General features: G+C 51.9%; 6 protein-coding genes across 6 annotated transcripts; 3 read left to right on the top strand and 3 right to left on the bottom strand.

Annotated features, from left to right (window-relative positions):
- Positions 1-460: 460 nt before the first annotated feature.
- Positions 461-2028, top strand: N7468_000472 (adenosylhomocysteinase; the record flags this gene model as incomplete). Its single annotated transcript, XM_058469769.1, has 4 exons — positions 461-499; positions 563-695; positions 781-907; positions 981-2028. 4 exons carry the CDS (start codon positions 461-463, stop codon positions 2026-2028), a joined length of 1347 nt encoding a protein of 448 aa, XP_058335800.1.
- Positions 2029-2560: 532 nt separating this feature from the next.
- N7468_000471 (uncharacterized protein) lies at positions 2561-3844 on the bottom strand (the record flags this gene model as incomplete). Its single annotated transcript, XM_058469768.1, has 3 exons — positions 2561-2935; positions 2983-3344; positions 3430-3844. 3 exons carry the CDS (start codon positions 3842-3844, stop codon positions 2561-2563), a joined length of 1152 nt encoding a protein of 383 aa, XP_058335799.1.
- Positions 3845-4499: 655 nt separating this feature from the next.
- On the top strand, positions 4500-4943 carry N7468_000470 (uncharacterized protein; the record flags this gene model as incomplete). Its single annotated transcript, XM_058469767.1, has 2 exons — positions 4500-4644; positions 4708-4943. The coding sequence occupies 2 exons, from the start codon at positions 4500-4502 to the stop codon at positions 4941-4943; spliced, it is 381 nt and encodes a 126-aa protein (XP_058335798.1).
- A 413-nt stretch (positions 4944-5356) lies between these two features.
- On the bottom strand, positions 5357-6508 carry N7468_000469 (PAF acetylhydrolase family protein; the record flags this gene model as incomplete). The annotated part of the gene is made up of 1 exon (XM_058469766.1): positions 5357-6508. One exon carries the CDS (start codon positions 6506-6508, stop codon positions 5357-5359), a length of 1152 nt encoding a protein of 383 aa, XP_058335797.1.
- Positions 6509-9008: 2500 nt separating this feature from the next.
- Positions 9009-10124, top strand: N7468_000468 (zinc-binding alcohol dehydrogenase family protein; the record flags this gene model as incomplete). The annotated part of the gene is made up of 1 exon (XM_058469765.1): positions 9009-10124. The coding sequence occupies one exon, from the start codon at positions 9009-9011 to the stop codon at positions 10122-10124; it is 1116 nt and encodes a 371-aa protein (XP_058335796.1).
- Positions 10125-11131: 1007 nt separating this feature from the next.
- Positions 11132-16238, bottom strand: abcB (uncharacterized protein; the record flags this gene model as incomplete). Its single annotated transcript, XM_058469764.1, has 9 exons — positions 11132-11363; positions 11600-11974; positions 12036-12116; positions 12170-13614; positions 13675-14462; positions 14512-15025; positions 15091-15317; positions 15381-15918; positions 16011-16238. The coding sequence occupies 9 exons, from the start codon at positions 16236-16238 to the stop codon at positions 11132-11134; spliced, it is 4428 nt and encodes a 1475-aa protein (XP_058335795.1).
- Between the last annotated feature and the right edge of the window lie 645 nt (positions 16239-16883).

Below are 16883 nucleotides of genomic sequence, written 5' to 3'. Positions count from 1 at the left end.
TTCCCCTCATGACTTCGCCCCCAAGGTCGTCTAGAATCCCAATCCTTTCGCCCTCAAGCTTCTGTAGTAAACCGCCCCAAAGAATGACAGAATGAAGGACCTTTGTAGAGCGGTGATTCGACTAAGCCTCCCTGGCCCCTCGAATAATCGCGCCTCTCGACCCCGTCCGCTGCCGATAAAGCTTCTGACTAAGATGGACCCCACCAACGCTTGAACGTGGGCTTACCTGCTATGTACTAGTACATCAAATAGTATGAAAGTTAACAGGTAATTACAAGTACCGGTACGTACATTGTCAAGCGGCCCCCGAAATAGGTTTTTCCCCTCCTTCGATCTGCGGCCACGCCCCTCCCTCTTTTTTCTCCTTTATCTTTCACCCCCCTCCCTCTGGTTTGTCTTCTTCTCCTTTTCATTCCCTTCCTCTCTAATTCCTCCCAGTCTTTCTTCTCTTTCATTCACAATGGCTGCCCCCGCCCACACCTTCAAGGTCGCTGATATCGTACGTATCCTCATCAATGGCTGTTTCTTTCTTTCCTTTTTCAATTGCTGATAGCTTCATTAGTCCCTGGCTGCTTTTGGCCGTCGGGAGATTGAGCTCTCCGAGGTTGAGATGCCCGGTCTCATGGCCATCCGTACCAAGTACGGTGCTGACAAGCCCCTTGCTGGCGCCCGTATCGCTGGTTGTCTGCACATGAGTGAGTACCCTGGCAAAATTGGAATTTAGAAAAAGCAAATGAGATAGAGAAAAAAAGAAGACCCAATTGCTAACCTCTTCTTCAGCCATCCAGACTGCCGTCCTTATTGAGACCCTCGTCCACCTCGGTGCTGAGGTCACCTGGACCTCTTGCAACATTTTCTCCACCCAGGACCACGCCGCCGCCGCCATTGCTGCTGCCGGTGTCCCTGTGTAAGCTTACCACACTCCCCCTTGCCGGCATGGGCCGATCATTTACAAGCCGCAATCTAATGCTTTTCGATAGCTTCGCCTGGAAGGGTGAGACCGAGGAGGAGTACCAGTGGTGTCTCGAGCAGCAGCTCGGTGCCTTCAAGGATGGCAAGAAGCTCAACCTGATCCTCGACGACGGTGGTGACCTGACTGCCCTTGTCCACTCCAAGTTCCCCGAGCAACTCGAGGGCTGCTACGGTGTCTCTGAGGAGACCACCACTGGTGTCCACCACCTGTACCGTATGCTCAAGGAGGGCAAGTTGAAGGTCCCCGCCATTAACGTCAACGACTGTGTCACCAAGTCCAAGTTCGACAACCTGTACGGTTGCCGTGAGTCCCTCATTGATGGTATCAAGCGTGCCACCGATGTTATGATCGCTGGTAAGATCGCTGTTGTTGCCGGTTACGGTGACGTCGGTAAGGGTTGTGCCCAGGCCCTCCACTCCATGGGTGCCCGCGTCCTCGTCACTGAGGTCGACCCCATCAACGCCCTCCAGGCCGCCGTTCAGGGCTACCAGGTTACCACCATGGAAGAGGCCGCTCCCATTGGTCAGATCTTCGTCACCACCACCGGTTGCCGTGATATCCTGGTTGGCCGCCACTTCGAAGCCATGCGCAACGACGCCATCGTCTGCAACATTGGTCACTTCGACATTGAGATCGACGTTGCCTGGTTGAAGGCCAACGCTCAGTCCGTCCAGAACATTAAGCCCCAGGTCGACCGCTACCTCCTGAACGGCAAGCACATCATCCTGCTCGCGGAGGGTCGTCTGGTCAACCTTGGCTGTGCCACTGGTCACTCTTCCTTCGTCATGTCCTGCTCCTTCTCCAACCAGGTCCTTGCCCAGATCTCTCTGTACAAGGCCGAGGACCAGGCTTTCGCCTCCAAGTACGTCGAGTTCGGCACCTCCGGCAAGAAGGCGGTCGGCGTCTACGTCCTCCCCAAGGAGCTCGACGAGCAAGTCGCTCTCCAGCACTTGGACCATGTCAACGCCAAGCTTACCAAGCTCACTCCCGTCCAGGCCGAGTATCTCGGCCTCGACGTCAACGGCCCCTTCAAGCCTGAGATCTACCGCTACTAAGCGCATCGCTTTTGGCTCCCACTCTTTCACGCGCCCTCCTCTCACCCCTATCTCTTTTTTCCTCCCTCCCCCTTAAACCTCCAATTGCGCTCTACTCGATGAGATTTTCTTCTTGAGATATAGACTTTCAACATGATTCAACGATGTTACGATTGGCATATCGGGTTCTTTATCAACTTTGAATCCAAAAGTGGTTGTCCTTCAACGGCATAAAAAGTGGTCTCCACCTGGGGAGTGTCTTGTTTATTTTGTTCAATGGCGTGGTTTCGACCCGGGATGGTCTTGCATTCAACACTGCGTACGGATGGGTTTTCTTTTGATACCAGAAATGAGTGCTTGCTAGGTTCGAAGAATTGCAGCACCGCGATTAACTATGAAACATAATTTGATGCGAGCACGTTTGCTCTTGAGAATATCCGTGCTCCGTTTCCGGACTTACGAGTAGTTCATTAATTTACCGTGTCTTACGTAGATGAGTGTGCCGCAACTTCGGTATGCAAAGGAACTGGACAGTTTGGCAGTGTTACGTGTTTTACAGTCTAATGAGACTATACAGGAGATCTGCTGCTGCATGGGCAAATCCAGGGTCGTTGATCTCCCGCGAATCTCGCTCCACCGTGATCTGGCTGCCCTTGAGCTCTTCTTCCAGCGTCGAAAACAGCACTTCATCGACTTCCGGGTTCCAGAACGGCTGCCCTGGAACGTCCAACATGCTTACCCCTCCAGTAGGCAAAAGCAGTCTCGTGTTCGAGGCCGCGCTCTTCCCTCCTCGCCCAACAGATTCTTCGCCATCAACTTTCCAATATTCCTCGCCTCCTCTTTCGTAGTCCTCATCAGCGTCACCGTAGGATTGTGATGATGGAATACCCTCGCCCCGTCCCCCTTCTCCGTAAACCCCGCCGGTACGCTCTCCGGCGTCCCAAAATTGACCATATCGCACGCCCCGACACTCACCACCCTCGGAATGTCCTTCTTGGTCGCCGCGAGCAATCTCGTCTCCCCAGCACTCAACACACCACCCACCACCTGATCTGCGATCTCCGTCGTCGTCAAATCCAGCACCGCGTCCAGTTGCTCCTCCATGATCAGTCTCTCCATTGCCCGGCCCCCCGACCCCGTCGCATGGAACGTGTAGATCTCCACCCCCGGGATACGCTCCTTCAGCCGCTCACTCGCAGCCCCGACCGCCGGCGTCGTAACACCAAACATAGAAATGCCCACCTTCACCGGCTCCTCCCCCTTCTCCCCTTCCCTCTCCACCGAATCCAGATAGCTCCCCGCCATCCCCGCCACCGCCGCCGCCGCATTCCCCAACACTCGTTCCAACAGCCGGTTCCGACCCGCAATATCAACCACGCTGTACATCATTGCGATATCGCTCTCCCCGATATATGGCCCCACATCCCCCGACGCCATCGTCGACACGAGCATTTTGGGAAACCCCACCGGCAGCGCCTCCCGCATCACCGCCGCCGCAACGGCCGTCCCGCACGAGCCCCCCCATCCCGAGCGCCCCGTGGATGCGCCCGGCCTCGTGCAGGGCCCGGGTGCGTGAGACGGCGAGGGGCGTCAGGGCAGCGATGTATTCTGCGCGCGGCAGGGCGGAGATATCGGGCTGGCCGGTCCTGGACGGGTGGGACTGGGCGAGGAGGTCGGAGTGGGTGATTGCGATGGAGGGGGCGGAGGTGTGCTTGCGGCCGACGTCGAGGAGGAGGACGGCACAGTTGTGGGCTTGCAGGCGGGTGGAAGTGTACTCTAGTTCGGGGAGTTTGGTATCGCAGGTTCCTAGGAGGAGGATGGTAGGGATGGGCGCCATGATGGGTGGCGTCGGGCCGGTTTGGGTTTGGGATTAATGGATTTAGGATTTTTTTTTTCCCGAATCTCTTGGGTTGGTCAGGTAGTTGAGAAATAGAAGGCGGATGGGGATGGATGAGATGGAGGGGCATGGAGCGTTACTTCATACACTTCAGTATAATTTAGTACCCGCAGTGGCGCGGTGGGGCCTCGGCGGATCGATCTGCTATGATTCGATCTGGGGGAGGGGCTCAGCCAGGGGTTTATTGTGTCTTGGATTTTAATCTAATCGGTTTACATGTGAGGGTCACGGTAAGGTCGGATTGGTTGGGCTCAGGCCTATCTGGTTATGGCTCTGGTCTTCCCACCGATATTCCTGGGGGCTGTCGGGTCTAGAACTCGAGATCAATAGTTGCTGTTTGCAATTGATTTGATTATTCTCTTGAATCATCTTCCGTGGGTCTGAAACCATGCGAAGGCTGAGCGTGAACCGCCGGGTCGCCGCTCTAGCTGTTCTTTGTTGGTCTTTGGCTTCTAGACCGGGGGGAACTAATGATAAAATAGTGACTGGAACCGATCTGGAGAGACAAATCTCGCGATTGTCGTCTTTCAGCCACCTATACAGCTCCATCGCGACAAGGATTGGTGTCTTTCGAGTCCGTAGGTAGCTGTCCACCATGCTCCGTGACTATCTCTCATTCCAAAAATGGAGCCGTGGGTCCAATAGGACCGAGTCGCAAGAGGCATTGGGTCCTCCAAGTCGTCCGTCTGCTCCCGAAATCCCACAAGTCCTGAGCTCTCACGTCACCATCCGGATCTTTGGTATGCGATTCTCTCCAGTGCAGGACTTCTCAATACAAGTACCAATGGACTAATGCAACGAAGAGGATCTCCAAGCCGAAGAAGACTATAATCAAGCCCACGCCGAAGACGGCATCATTACTCCCACCTCCATTTACCCTTCAGACAACGCTGCATGCGCGATGATTCGTGCGCGTAACAAGGCTTTATCTTTCAAGCCCAAAACCCCAAGTCGTCTCCGTATATCCCACTGTCTGTCCGATGATACGCCTAGCGCCGGCCCTAGTGAGCGATGGCACGGCAGAGGCAGATGTCAATAGCTCGTAACGCGGAACTAAGCAGGCATTGTCTCTTCTTTAGCGTACTTTTGATCTTTTTCCGTCATCCAGGACACCGAATCTCCAGAGTTTCGCTCTGTCTAAGTGTGTTGGTCGCTTTGGATCTTGTTGTGTTCAACCAGAGGGCCCCTGGAGCGATTATACGGAAATGGCACGTTTTGTGGAGTTTGCTATGTATCTTCTCGTTCGGAAGGTGGGCCTGTTGTGCTTGACTACGCAAAGGAAGAAGTCATGGTGAGAGGCAATGTATTAAAGACCGGTGTGCCTGCCTCTGAGGCAATGATCTATGCATCTGTTTGGGCTACACCGCTACGGACCATGATATCAACAGGGGTTTAAGGGGCACACACGTCACATTTGATTACTACATCTGTCTGATGTTGTCATTGAATTTATTAAGACTTTGATGCCACAATGCTCACGTCCGGAAATGATGCCGAAGGCCCGCTTAATAAATCACACGATGTTCCATAAGCAAAATACTTCAGTGCAGCAGTCACGTACGAGGTAATCACGTTCTTAGCCCTCACGGCACCTATTGTCCCCGTCCTCTCGGTCTGCACAACCTGCCTCGCCTCTTCTGATATACTCAGCGCATCGACAAGCACCGGGAAGTCGGAAAAGGTATAGTGCTTAGACTGCGCGAGCTTGAGCTCAAGTTTCCATCCGCGCGATTTGGACCAGAACTTGCTCCAGGAAGGGTCTGTTGCTTGAGTATGGTTTGAGTTGCCGAAAAGCACAAATGGTTTCGCAAGACCTTTGTCGACGACGGAGCCCCACAGTTGGCCATCCAGGTTGATGCCCCCGGCAAACCGATCATCGACGAACATGGTCTGTGCTGCTGTTGCACCGCCGAGCGAATGGCCGAATATCGATGCGCGGTGGAGCGAGAGCAGATTTGGACTCGCTTTTGATAAAGGAAATATTTCTTTGACCGCGCTATCATTCTGTATCTGATCGAGAAGAAACGACATGTCTTTCACTCGCACGTTCAGCGCTGCGAGATATTGCGCATTCGTGGAGATGTTTGTTCCGATGACGGTGCGGCCGTCAGGGAATTCGACGATATTAGCATCATGCGGGTGGTCGACAGAAACCACGGCGAAACCGTAACTCGCAATGTCTTGAAGGAGCACCGTGTACACTAATCTTGACATTCCCGCTGCCGGGGAGAACAGTACTACTGGATATCCTCCACGGCTGGCAGAAGACGGCTGCTGACTGAGCTGGGTCTCTATATGAAAAGACTTGAACGTTCCTGGGGCTAGGGCTAGTCCCATTGCCTGGAAGAATTCATCCTCGAATGTGGCCGTTGCATTCGGGAAGTAAGAGGCGGAGGATACACTGCCGCAAGCAGTCGGAGTGAAACTCGTGACCATGATAGCGCGTTTCCCTCTTTTTGGATCATAGGGGTCAGTCCGAGAGGCATCGACCAGTTCACTTGCATGAAGCCTGACGTTGCATGGTCCTGTACTGGGAGGAAGAGGAATAGTAGAAGAATGCCCGAGGCAAACGAGGAAAGCGACACATAAGATGGTCCGCATCATTTCAACGGCTGTCGGCGAACCTGAAATTCTGAACTCATGAAATAGCAGATCATGCTGTATTTATACCTAGCTGGCGTGGGATGTTGACTCCTTCACGGTTACCGAGCCCCCAAGCTTTGAGTGCCTCTAGCGGCTGGACGCCTGAGGACTCCGCCCCAGCCTTCCGCGACCAACCGCCTTCTGACCAGGTCCTACATGCTTAATGTGTGGCTTTGAGGAGATACTCCTAGGCTCGAAGCTTGACAAGGACACAATATGGAGACGATGCTGGAAGGAGAACAGGCATCTCACTCCTTTCGGTCTTCATGGAAGGGTAAACTCGTCCTAACCAGATAAAAGGGTCTCGCAGAGCCCCACTGTCAGATGGCTAAAATCCCTCACATCGCATCCGATTATCTGTTAAAGCGAGGAAAGAAATACCTCATATGCTATTCTGTTTCGTAGTGCGCGAAAAAGAAAATGCCTCATACGCCACTCAGATCTCACAAGGTCGAGTCAAACCAGCTGAAAACCGGAATCACAGTAAACGTCATGCTCAAAAAATGCCGCTCACAGAGGCTGAAGTTTTCAATTCATTCCAACAATGGTATGTGTATCCAATGCATTTGATTTAATTTCAGTCGCTGATAGCATATTCATGGAGAAAGGCTTGTACATCAATATTTGCATGACGACAGATCTGTAGATAGGATCGAATCGAGGGACACTCCACTCGAGCCCTAAGTCCAATCCACCAAATAGCGCGACCGGACTTTCGATACCAAAGATAAAGCAATAAGAGGGCGACCGGGTCCCTTCTCCGCAGCAGATCCTCAAATGGACCATCAACAGAGCGCATGAAAGGTGAGGCATGGCCTATTGTGATCTCACTGTCCGGTATCCCTAGAACATAGGATAATCCATGCGCAGAATCAAAGTAAGAGTTGTCCTCGGCAGTGGAAAAATCTGTAAGTCGGCATAGCGAAGCCAAGTTAGGCGATATCCCGTCCCTGCCCTGTACGGGCAAAGGTACCTCCATCTGAGAAAAGGTTACAGCCATCACGCGGAAGAGGCTGTTCGATCGAAGAGGATTCATTACATGCCACATGGCCATTTTGCTCTTATTCATGGGGAGCCAGTCCAGGCCAGAAGAACCAGAAGAATTCAACGGCCACGATTCTTCTGGTGTTCGCGCATCAGGCGACGAGAATGTTAAGGTGACTAGAGCAGCCGCAGTTCCCCATATTGGATCCTTGTCTTTTTCTGCTATCGGTTCCTTTAATCGTTGCTTTAGAAGAGTGGTGGCTTGCGCCAGATGAAAACACTCTTCCAGAGATCGGCGAGCTCTTGAGGGTGCATTGAGGTGGCGGTCGTATGCGAATGCCACGCCTAAGAGAAGCATGCATTAGGAAAGGGTGCTGTAGGTCATGTTAATCGATCCATCACTCGCGTGTCTTCTTTGCTGGGCTGATACAACTTGGCGGCTCAAATATAAGGACTTACTTCGAACGCTAGACTCAAGAGGCAACGGTTGACGTATTTCACGTTGGGCTCGTCCGGACTAATGAGACTACGCCCGAGATACCGGCTGATGAACTCTTGATGCCTTGCGTTTAGTCGGAACGACGTGGATCTGTCGCATGACCATACAGCACTGGATACGGGGGGGTTCTGGCTCGGCCCTTTGAGCAGTGAATCGCCTCCCTCTGTCAGCAGCTAGAGGTTGCAGGTCGGGAATATCAGAGAAGTAGTTGCAGAAAACCCCGAAAGAGCCACATTTGTTGCAGTGTGGTTTGTTTTCATCGCACTTGTGCATAGTATAGTCAGCTAGGCAGCTTCAAGAAGCGGGTTGATGCTTACCTTGAGTTTTCTCAGTTTGCAATTCCGGCAGCCGTATCTCGACCTCCGCGAAGGCCGACGCGTCGGAATCTCCGATGCTCTTAAGCCTGCCATGGTAAGCCCTGCTAGTCCGCGAGACTCCCGTGAGGGTTGGTATTTAAGGGACCGGGAGACGTGCGTGAGGGCGATCCAAATGGTCTTGCCTTTGTTTCCAGGATGCACTAGCCCAATGTTAGATTAGTGCGCCACGCTAACCTGTCGGAACACACGGTGCCGTTACCACCGTATTACCGTTCGTTCATTTCTTGGCCTATGGGCATAACTTTTCTTCTGTAAGAAACCCACCATATAAATACTCGGTGCCTGTCATTTTAGAGAGAATCAGAGCTACATATATTTCACTCCAATACCGTACTTTACAACCCCTTGCCTCCTGACGCTCCCACATAACCAGTTGTCGGATACAGAGGCCTCTGATTGGCTCGAATGTCTATCATGATCACCAGGCGTTGAGAGAGCAAGAAGTCTTGAGATGGACGCTCGATTTTGTGTATAAAAAGAAAGATTGGCCTGGATCAAATGGCGAGAAATAGTAATCTTGCCGCCTTGTTACCTCGCAAATATCAGCTAATTCTATTCGCACACGATCCTAGATCGTAACCCTCCCTTCGCACGAGCTTCCATGGCTACTCACCTTGCGGCCGTCTCGCTTGCTAAAGGGCAACCTTTGCAAATCCAAACCCGCCAAACGCCAAAACCAGGTCCAGATGACCTCCTCGTTGCCGTCAAATCCATAGCCCTCAACCCAGCAGATGTCCTCATGCGGGATACCGGCATCCTCGTGAGCGCACACCCTACGATCCTCGGCTTCGACGTGTCAGGTCTAGTCCTCGAAGTGGGCGAGAATGTGCCAGTCGCTCCCTACAACGACAGCCCATCTGCCTCTTTCCGACCCGGACTTACTCGGATTGCGGCGTATTCGGCCTGTGTCTGGAGAGCCTCCGACCCAAACTACGGAGTATTTCAGGAGACTTGTCTCGTTCCCTGGCAGCATGCGGTAATTCTCCCGGACAGCATTTCTTGGAACCACGCGGTGACGTTGCCTGTCTCGGTCCAGGTGGCCCTCTGCGCTTGGGACGCGATGGGGATTCCGCGACTCGACAACCCAATCAGTGCCCCCGAGAAGGCGGACGTCGCAAACAAAGAGGAGGTACTTTTAGTATGGGGTGCCTCTTCTAGCGTCGGGAGCATGGGCGTACAGACAGCTCGGCTCCTACGGATGGACCCGAGCTCCCCTTTTGCGGCTGTCTATGCGACGGCTGGCGCAACAAACCACGAGTACGTGGCTTCGATGGGCGCTGATCGGGTGTTCGATTATAAGGACGCGAGAGTTGTCGACTTTATTCTTGCGGCGGCTGCTGAGGATGGGTTAGTGATTCGCCATTGCTTCCTAGCGACCGGATCGCTGGCGCTGTGTCACTCTGTGCTGAAGCATTTTCTCCGCCGGGACGACGAGACGGTCACGGTCGCATCTGCGCCGCCTGTTCCTGATGAGGCAAAACGTTGGAATGCGCTAGAAACGATTTTTCTCGTTCCTTCTGTGGTGGAAAGCGAGAGGCTGGAACAATTCCGGTTCTGGCTTGGCACGTGGCTCCGGAAGAATCTGGTCAAGGGTACGATTGTGCCGAGTCCGGAGCCAATGGTAGTTGGAAGGGGCATAGAATCTCTCGATTCTGCTATGGACAAACTGCGAGAGGGGGTTAGCTGTAAAAAATTGGTTGTTGAGGTCGCAAAGTGAGAATCGAATCGTGTCGATCGGCTCCGATGGAGAATATTCCAGTTCAAGCTAAAGTCCGAGTCACCGCGCATACCAGTAAGAATTGTTCATCGCGTGAAGGCCTTGAGAGTTTCAGGTCATTGGAAAATGGTGCAATAGTAATGTTTCTTGTATATGATTGTATGGCGAACGTCGGAATTAGATACTAGGGAGTATTTTACGACTTGGGACTTGCGGGAACCCAAGTATCAAGTAGCCCAGATAGTTATATATTGTTCCCGTCGGGCTCCAGCAATTTGAATTATTCCGAGTTGAATATTGGGAATTGGCTTTACAACTTCGAAATGGACAAGGTTGGACTCACGTTGAATTGGCCCTTTATTGGGGCTGTTATATTTAGTTTACAAAGACTCGAAGTGCTACTGATTCCCAAGTAGGGTGAACTAATAAGTATGCCAGGGAGTGCGGGTGACCGACCGCGAGTATGCTAACTCGAATTGAGAACACCATCGCTTCCCTGACGTTAGAAGTACATTTATTTCAGGATCGCTGGTATATGTTGCCGCTCGTGGAATTGAGAGTTTTAGTAGCAGCATGGGACGGTAATGAAGATGCAAAATGCGTTCACTCCAGCATTCAAGAACTAGCCGAATTAATATTAACCAAAACACACTGCTGATATATGCAAGATTATAAACAGCCCACTCCAGCCCACGCTGAGTGGCTTGAAACCCTCCAGAGCCAATTTTGGGGTCAGCGAGAGTGAGAAGTAGACGCCAGACTTTCAAACCAGTGCAAACGAGCGTCGTAAAAAAGAAAAATAAAAGCATAAAACAGGTAAAGGGGCAAATTACAAAACGCCTGGCAGTCAACCATGAAGCCGACATCGGTATGTACCATAAAAGGAGGGGCAATAATGCGCCAAACAATGACCCCGCCATATGCTACTGTCAGTCTGTGCAGAACAATTCTACTGAGAAAGGAAGAGGGTGAGGGTAAAGGAAGAGGAGTCGACCCTGCGAGACCAATCAGTTCTCCTCTGACGCAATCGAGTTCACGTAGAGTTTGCTGAAGTTGGACTTCGGATCCATGAGCAAGGCGTACGGCTCGCCTGACTCAACGACCTTGCCTGCATCCAGAACGAGGACGCGGTCGTAATCCAGAATAGTGTCGAGCTTATGTGCAACCGATATGATCGTATGGTTACAGAACTTCTCGCGGATGACGCGTTGCATAATTTCGTCTGTTTTGGTATCGACACTGCGGACGGGTTAGCTATGGCTCATGCAAGGGGAGGAAATGGCGCTGAGAGTGGATGAGGGCGGAACGCCCGGCTCAGCCCGCATATGCAGGGGACATATTGACAGGAACCGGGAAAGACACAAGTCGCAAAACGGGGGAATAAAAAAAGAAAAATCTTTTGGTAATAAAGAGTGGGCCGCCCTGCATGCGAGGGGACGCGTGAGGGGGCGAGACAGTAATTGAAATTCACTCACTTGCTGGTTGCCTCGTCGAGGATGAGGATGTTGCCCGGACGGAGGAGGGCGCGGGCGAGACAGAAGAGCTGTTTCTGGCCGTGCGAGAGGTGGATGTCGTCAATGTCGGTGTTCAAATCCCCCTTTTCTTGGATTGCAGGCAAGATCTGCACGGCCTTGAGTGCGTTCAGGATGTCGTGATCTTTGCAGACGCCCAGTGGGTCTGCGTTGAGTCGCACGGTGCCTTTGAACAGGAGGGAGTCCTGCGAGACGCCATTGATGCGGGCGCGAATCTCACGTCGGGGTAGGCTGGCGATGTCTACACCGTCCACGGTGATTATGCCAGAAGTCAAGTCCATCATTCGGAAAATGCTCATGACCATGGAAGTTTTGCCGCTGTTGATGGTTGTTAGTCAAGTATGTTCTAAATACGGGGCCCATGTGTCATTATTCTTACCTTCCTGTGCGTCCGCAAATGCCAAGCTTCTCTCCGGACTTCACCGACAGCGAGACATCTTTCAATACAGGCTCAGATGGTCTGAGTAGAAGAGCGTTAGCGTTGAGACATTTGACACAAAGAACGATTCATACCTGTAAGCTGCTGAGACCGAATGGAAGCTGACTGCTCCATCCGATGGCCAGTTGGGAGGGATTTCACCATCCTCTCCAGGCTTGTCTTCGCACTCAACCGTGGTAGTGAACTCCTTCACACGGAGAATTGATCCAATGTGGGTTTCAAGGTTGGTCCAGAAAGTAACAAGAAGCTTGATGCCTTGGCTGAACTGAATGACGTTGAGAAGGGCGACTCCCATAGAGCCAGCGTTGACTCCACTCCCTCGAAGAACAACTACAAGGACGATCAAAAGAATGGCAATTCCTGCGACGACCAGATCCAAAGAGAGCGTGAGCCATCTCTGGATAGCGAACATGTAGTAAAAGGGTCGTTGTGAAAGATCGAGCAGCTCAATGTTCTTCTTCTCCATACCATGTTGCCAGCCAAACGCTCTCAAGGTAACCAGGCCCTGGAGGCAATCGGTAAAGTGGGAAAACAAAGGAGCCTTGGCTTCAAGGTCAAGGTAACGGAGTTGGCGGGAAGTGCGGAGGTAAAGCTTCTGGATCAGGAAGAGAAGACCCAGCACAATGGGGAAGGAAATGGCGGCGTATTTAGAACCCACTCCGATCAAAGCCATCTGGGCCATGCAAAGGAAGAGAGTGGCAACGGTGTTAATAGCAGCAATCGGGAGTTCCATGTCAATGAGCTGCAGGTCCTGACTGAATCGGTTGAGGATATTGCCACTGTCCGTACCAGCAAAGAAAACCATGGGGGCACTCAAGACAGTCTTCAAAAGCCTGCGGTGGAAGCTCTCTCCCGACTTGGGGACCATGGTAATGATCATTTGCCAGCAGCCGACGATCAAAGTGATCATAGCGACACAACCAAGCATCACATAGATACCGAGGTAATGGCCGATGCGTGCCTTGGGGTGAGCAGTATCTGAAGCGGCCCACCACTTCAACCAAATGCTGGGGAAGGAAATGCAGAAGGTGAATCCCGCCATAGCGACAATGAAGACCAGAGCAGGGAACCAGCCGATAGCGTTCACATAGTACGTGTAGATGGAGAGATCCCCACCAGTATCCCGCTTCACAGGCTCAGGGTCAATAAACTCTTTCTCTTTCTCGATGGAGTCTAGAGTGCTATAGCTAGGAGAATCGGAGAACCGCTTTGGCTTATAATCCCAATCAGGAGCACCAAGACCAAAGCTCGAGACGTAGCCGCCGGTTTTGTTCAAGGCGCTAAAGCCGCCCTGCTCAACGATGCGACCGTCATTGCTCAGAACCACGATGTGGTCACAGAAGGGGAGACGTTTCACTGAGGAAGAGGCGACAATAACGGAAGTGCCAACCTGTCGGAGAAGACCCATATGACCGAACAGGCTGTGGAAAATGTGGTTCTCGGTGGTAGCATCAAGTCCGCTCAGGGCGTCGTCAAGAATAATAACTTTTCTGCGAGCATATACAGCACGGGCGAGGGCCTGTTCATCGTTAGTAAGAAAGGAGCGAATACAAATATGAAAAAAAAAAAGGCAACTGACAATGCGCTGGCTCTGGCCTCCACTGAGAGCGACACCTTTGCTTCCGATGATACTGCGGTCGCCACGCGGGAATTGTCCAAGATCCTCCTCGAGGGCACAAGCCTGAACGACCGTTGCGTACCACCGCGGGTCGTAGTCCGACATGGCCACGATACTGTCCTTGATAGTGCCGTTCATGTGCCATGCCGTTTGATCGCAAAATGCAACACTGGCAGACGGCAGCTCAACTTTGCCATCCGAAGGAGGGATCTCTCCCAGAATAGCTTTAAGCAAAGAGGATTTCCCACAGCCAGAAGGACCAATGAGCATAGTAAAGCTACCACGGGGAACAGTCAAAGTGATGTCCCTCAAGACTGGTTCCTTACCATCCTCCCAGCTGAATGTTCCATTCTGAATCATGATAGCATTTGCCAAGGTAGAGGTGGAAAAGCGTCGGAAGGACTCAACTGAGCTGGAGCTACTGGACATCACATCGAGTTCGCCAGCTTTGGGGATATCAGACTTGGAAAGCAGCTTTTTCTCGCTAAGATCTTCGACCGAAGGCATAGGTGGGAGGTGGCGGCGGGTGTCGCTGTGGTCATCCTTCTCCAAGAACTCCTGAATGCGGGCGAATGAGCCAACTGACCCGGCGAACGACATCAGTGCCATGACCAAAGTCAACAAGGGATCGGAGAGCAGGGAGAAGAGGGAGAGAGAAGTGAAAACGCGGGCAGCTGTCAAGGTATTGTCTGAGATGGCCACATATACACCAAAAGTGAAGATGGGTGCAAAGATTCGTGTCAACCAAGCTATGAAGTTAGTAGATCAAATTAATAAAAAGTGCTGCATTGAACATACCGAATGCCATATTCCAGACCAAGAGGGTACGAAACTTCTTGGAGATGTTCAACTCGTCAATTCGCAACCCATGAATAAATTTCATGAAAGAGTTCTGCAGTCCCAGCATCTTGACTCCCTTGATGGAGCCGAGCATGCCCGAGGTAGCTGAGATTCGGCGCTCAATAGCTTCGAGCCACTTGGCTTGTCGACCGACAACGAAAGACATCCCCACCAGAGAGCCAACCAGGGCAAATAATGCGACGCAAACTGGCACCACGCATGAAATTCCAAGCTGGCGCTCCAGGAGGTAAATTGCCAATGCAATTTCCACGGAGTTGGCCCAGATTTCGTTCATTGTCTGCCAGCCCTGGGTGATTCGCTCCACATCGGCACTCATCAGGGTCAGTGAGTTGGCAGGGTCGGCATTGCTCATAGCCAGACAAGTGGCTTTCTTATAGAGCATAGTGACAAGAATCCCTCGAGTCTTGGTGATACCACGGTATGTCATGTGCTGGTATTGCCCCATAGAGACCTGGGGGAAAAAAAGAAAAAAATAAGGTTAGCAAGCGTTGGCCTTAATGTCGCGGGTATACATACCGCCAAGCCCAGGTAAACCAGGGCGTAAGCACCGATCAACCCATAGCCGACATTGGTGGTGGCGCTGTTCACCGGCTCATTGAAAAAGTTCAGGGATCTTGTAAGAAGCAATGGCTGCGTGACGTTGAAAGCTACGACACAAGCGCGAGCTGGAAGGGCGGCTAGAAGTGGCCTCTTCGCTGCCTTGAAACATTCAAACAGCAAAGCGTTTGGAGATTTGGCTTTCACTAAGTTAGTTGCCGTTAGTCAGGAACACGCGGGGTACGAAAGTCAAATGGGGGAATGCATACCTTGCGACCATCGCTCTTCGAATGCCGCAAGAAGCTTTTCAGAGCTGAGCTCATTGTCTAGAACAAAAAGGTCTTCAATGGAAAGAGCCGTGCTGAATCCCAGCTTGAAAATCGGGTTCATCCACCAGAACAAACATCGGTTGTATAATCCCGCGGTCGCTTCGGGCGGATATCCGGCGTACTCGGTGCGCAGAATCCGGCGTTTTTCGACAGCTTCCAGAATGACAAGAGCGACCTTGAAACCCAGTGCAATGCTCGTGACAAGGGCGATGACATCGTTGTATGCGCTGATCGACCGAAGCCATAGGGTTCTCACCCGCGCGATGTCGAAGAGAAGACTGCACAGGAGGTAGGCGTTCAGGATGAAGGACGGCCGAACGGATCGCGTATGTTCCGCATAGGAGAGGGCGATCAGGAGGAGAGTCCCAAATGTCAACAGAGCATTCGTCCCAACAGAAGCTTTCGTCGTATCCGCAGCGGGCAGTGCCCACAAGGCGGTTTGGCCAACCTGAAGGCCGAAGTAAAATACCCAAACAGCCTAGAAGACAGAAGATCGTGATCAGTAGATCGCTTTCAAACTCAACGGCTGTACAGCCGTTGAGCTTTTGGAACCAAATATGAGCTACTCACCAGCTTCAATGGTAGAAGGACCGAGCTATTGACTTTGTGGTTTTGCTGCATTAACTGCCAAAGGCGCCATGGTACAAGAATTAAGATTAGTGAAATAGGTAGGATGGTAAGAATTGTCTCTTCAAACAACAAGGTAAAGTCGAAGCCGCCGCGACATGAACCCGCCCAGGCATGCATGGAATTGTCGAGATCATGGCACGACGGGCCTGAAGAGCTCGAGGGAACCATGACTGCTCTCAAAAACCATCTAAGGACAATGCAAGATGGGTAACAGATAAGTCAAGATGCGCACCAGTGTCGTGTCAGGTGGGAGGAGATTTAGGAGGAATCATAAATTATGAATTGGGGGGCGCACTCTGCTGGTAAAGGGTCTAGATTGGATGCATCAGACAGGTCCTTTGGGGTTACTATTTGCGTACCCCTCTGCAGGAGCTGAGTACTTGCCCAGGAGAGAGGCTCCCTATGCTCCTATGACAGTGGTTTCCCGTCCCTGCAACCAAGTGGACTTTGATGCAACCCTAGTAAGCTCGCTATCCTGGACGCTGCCTGGTAGCCAGTGTATAGAGATCTCGCTTATACTAGCCCAAGCTGTTGGACAGTGGCTTTTCTACTCTATTAGCGAGGGAATTTTCTATCCGACCCCATGCCGTCTTTACCGGGGATTATTACGATTTTTCTTTACGTAGTATGTTGTCATTAGTCTCAGTTTGGTTAATCTTACAGTCTTGTTATGTGAATCAACACGGGCTAGACTAATTTCGATAGACGTCCCTTGGGGATGTGGGGGATGTTAGTCTGTCAATAAAGTATCGACCCCTAGTGTAAGGGCAGAAAAAATTTTCTGGTAAACAGAGCCTTGGGATCCACGCAGCA

The sequence above is a fragment of the Penicillium chermesinum genome (assembly GCF_028974085.1).
Source record: "Penicillium chermesinum strain IBT 19713 chromosome Unknown utg000001l:1.0-1975020.0:1.0-1976611.0, whole genome shotgun sequence".
In the NCBI taxonomy this organism is placed as follows: domain Eukaryota; kingdom Fungi; phylum Ascomycota; class Eurotiomycetes; order Eurotiales; family Aspergillaceae; genus Penicillium; species Penicillium chermesinum.
This window is presented reverse-complemented; position numbering and strand designations above follow the sequence as displayed.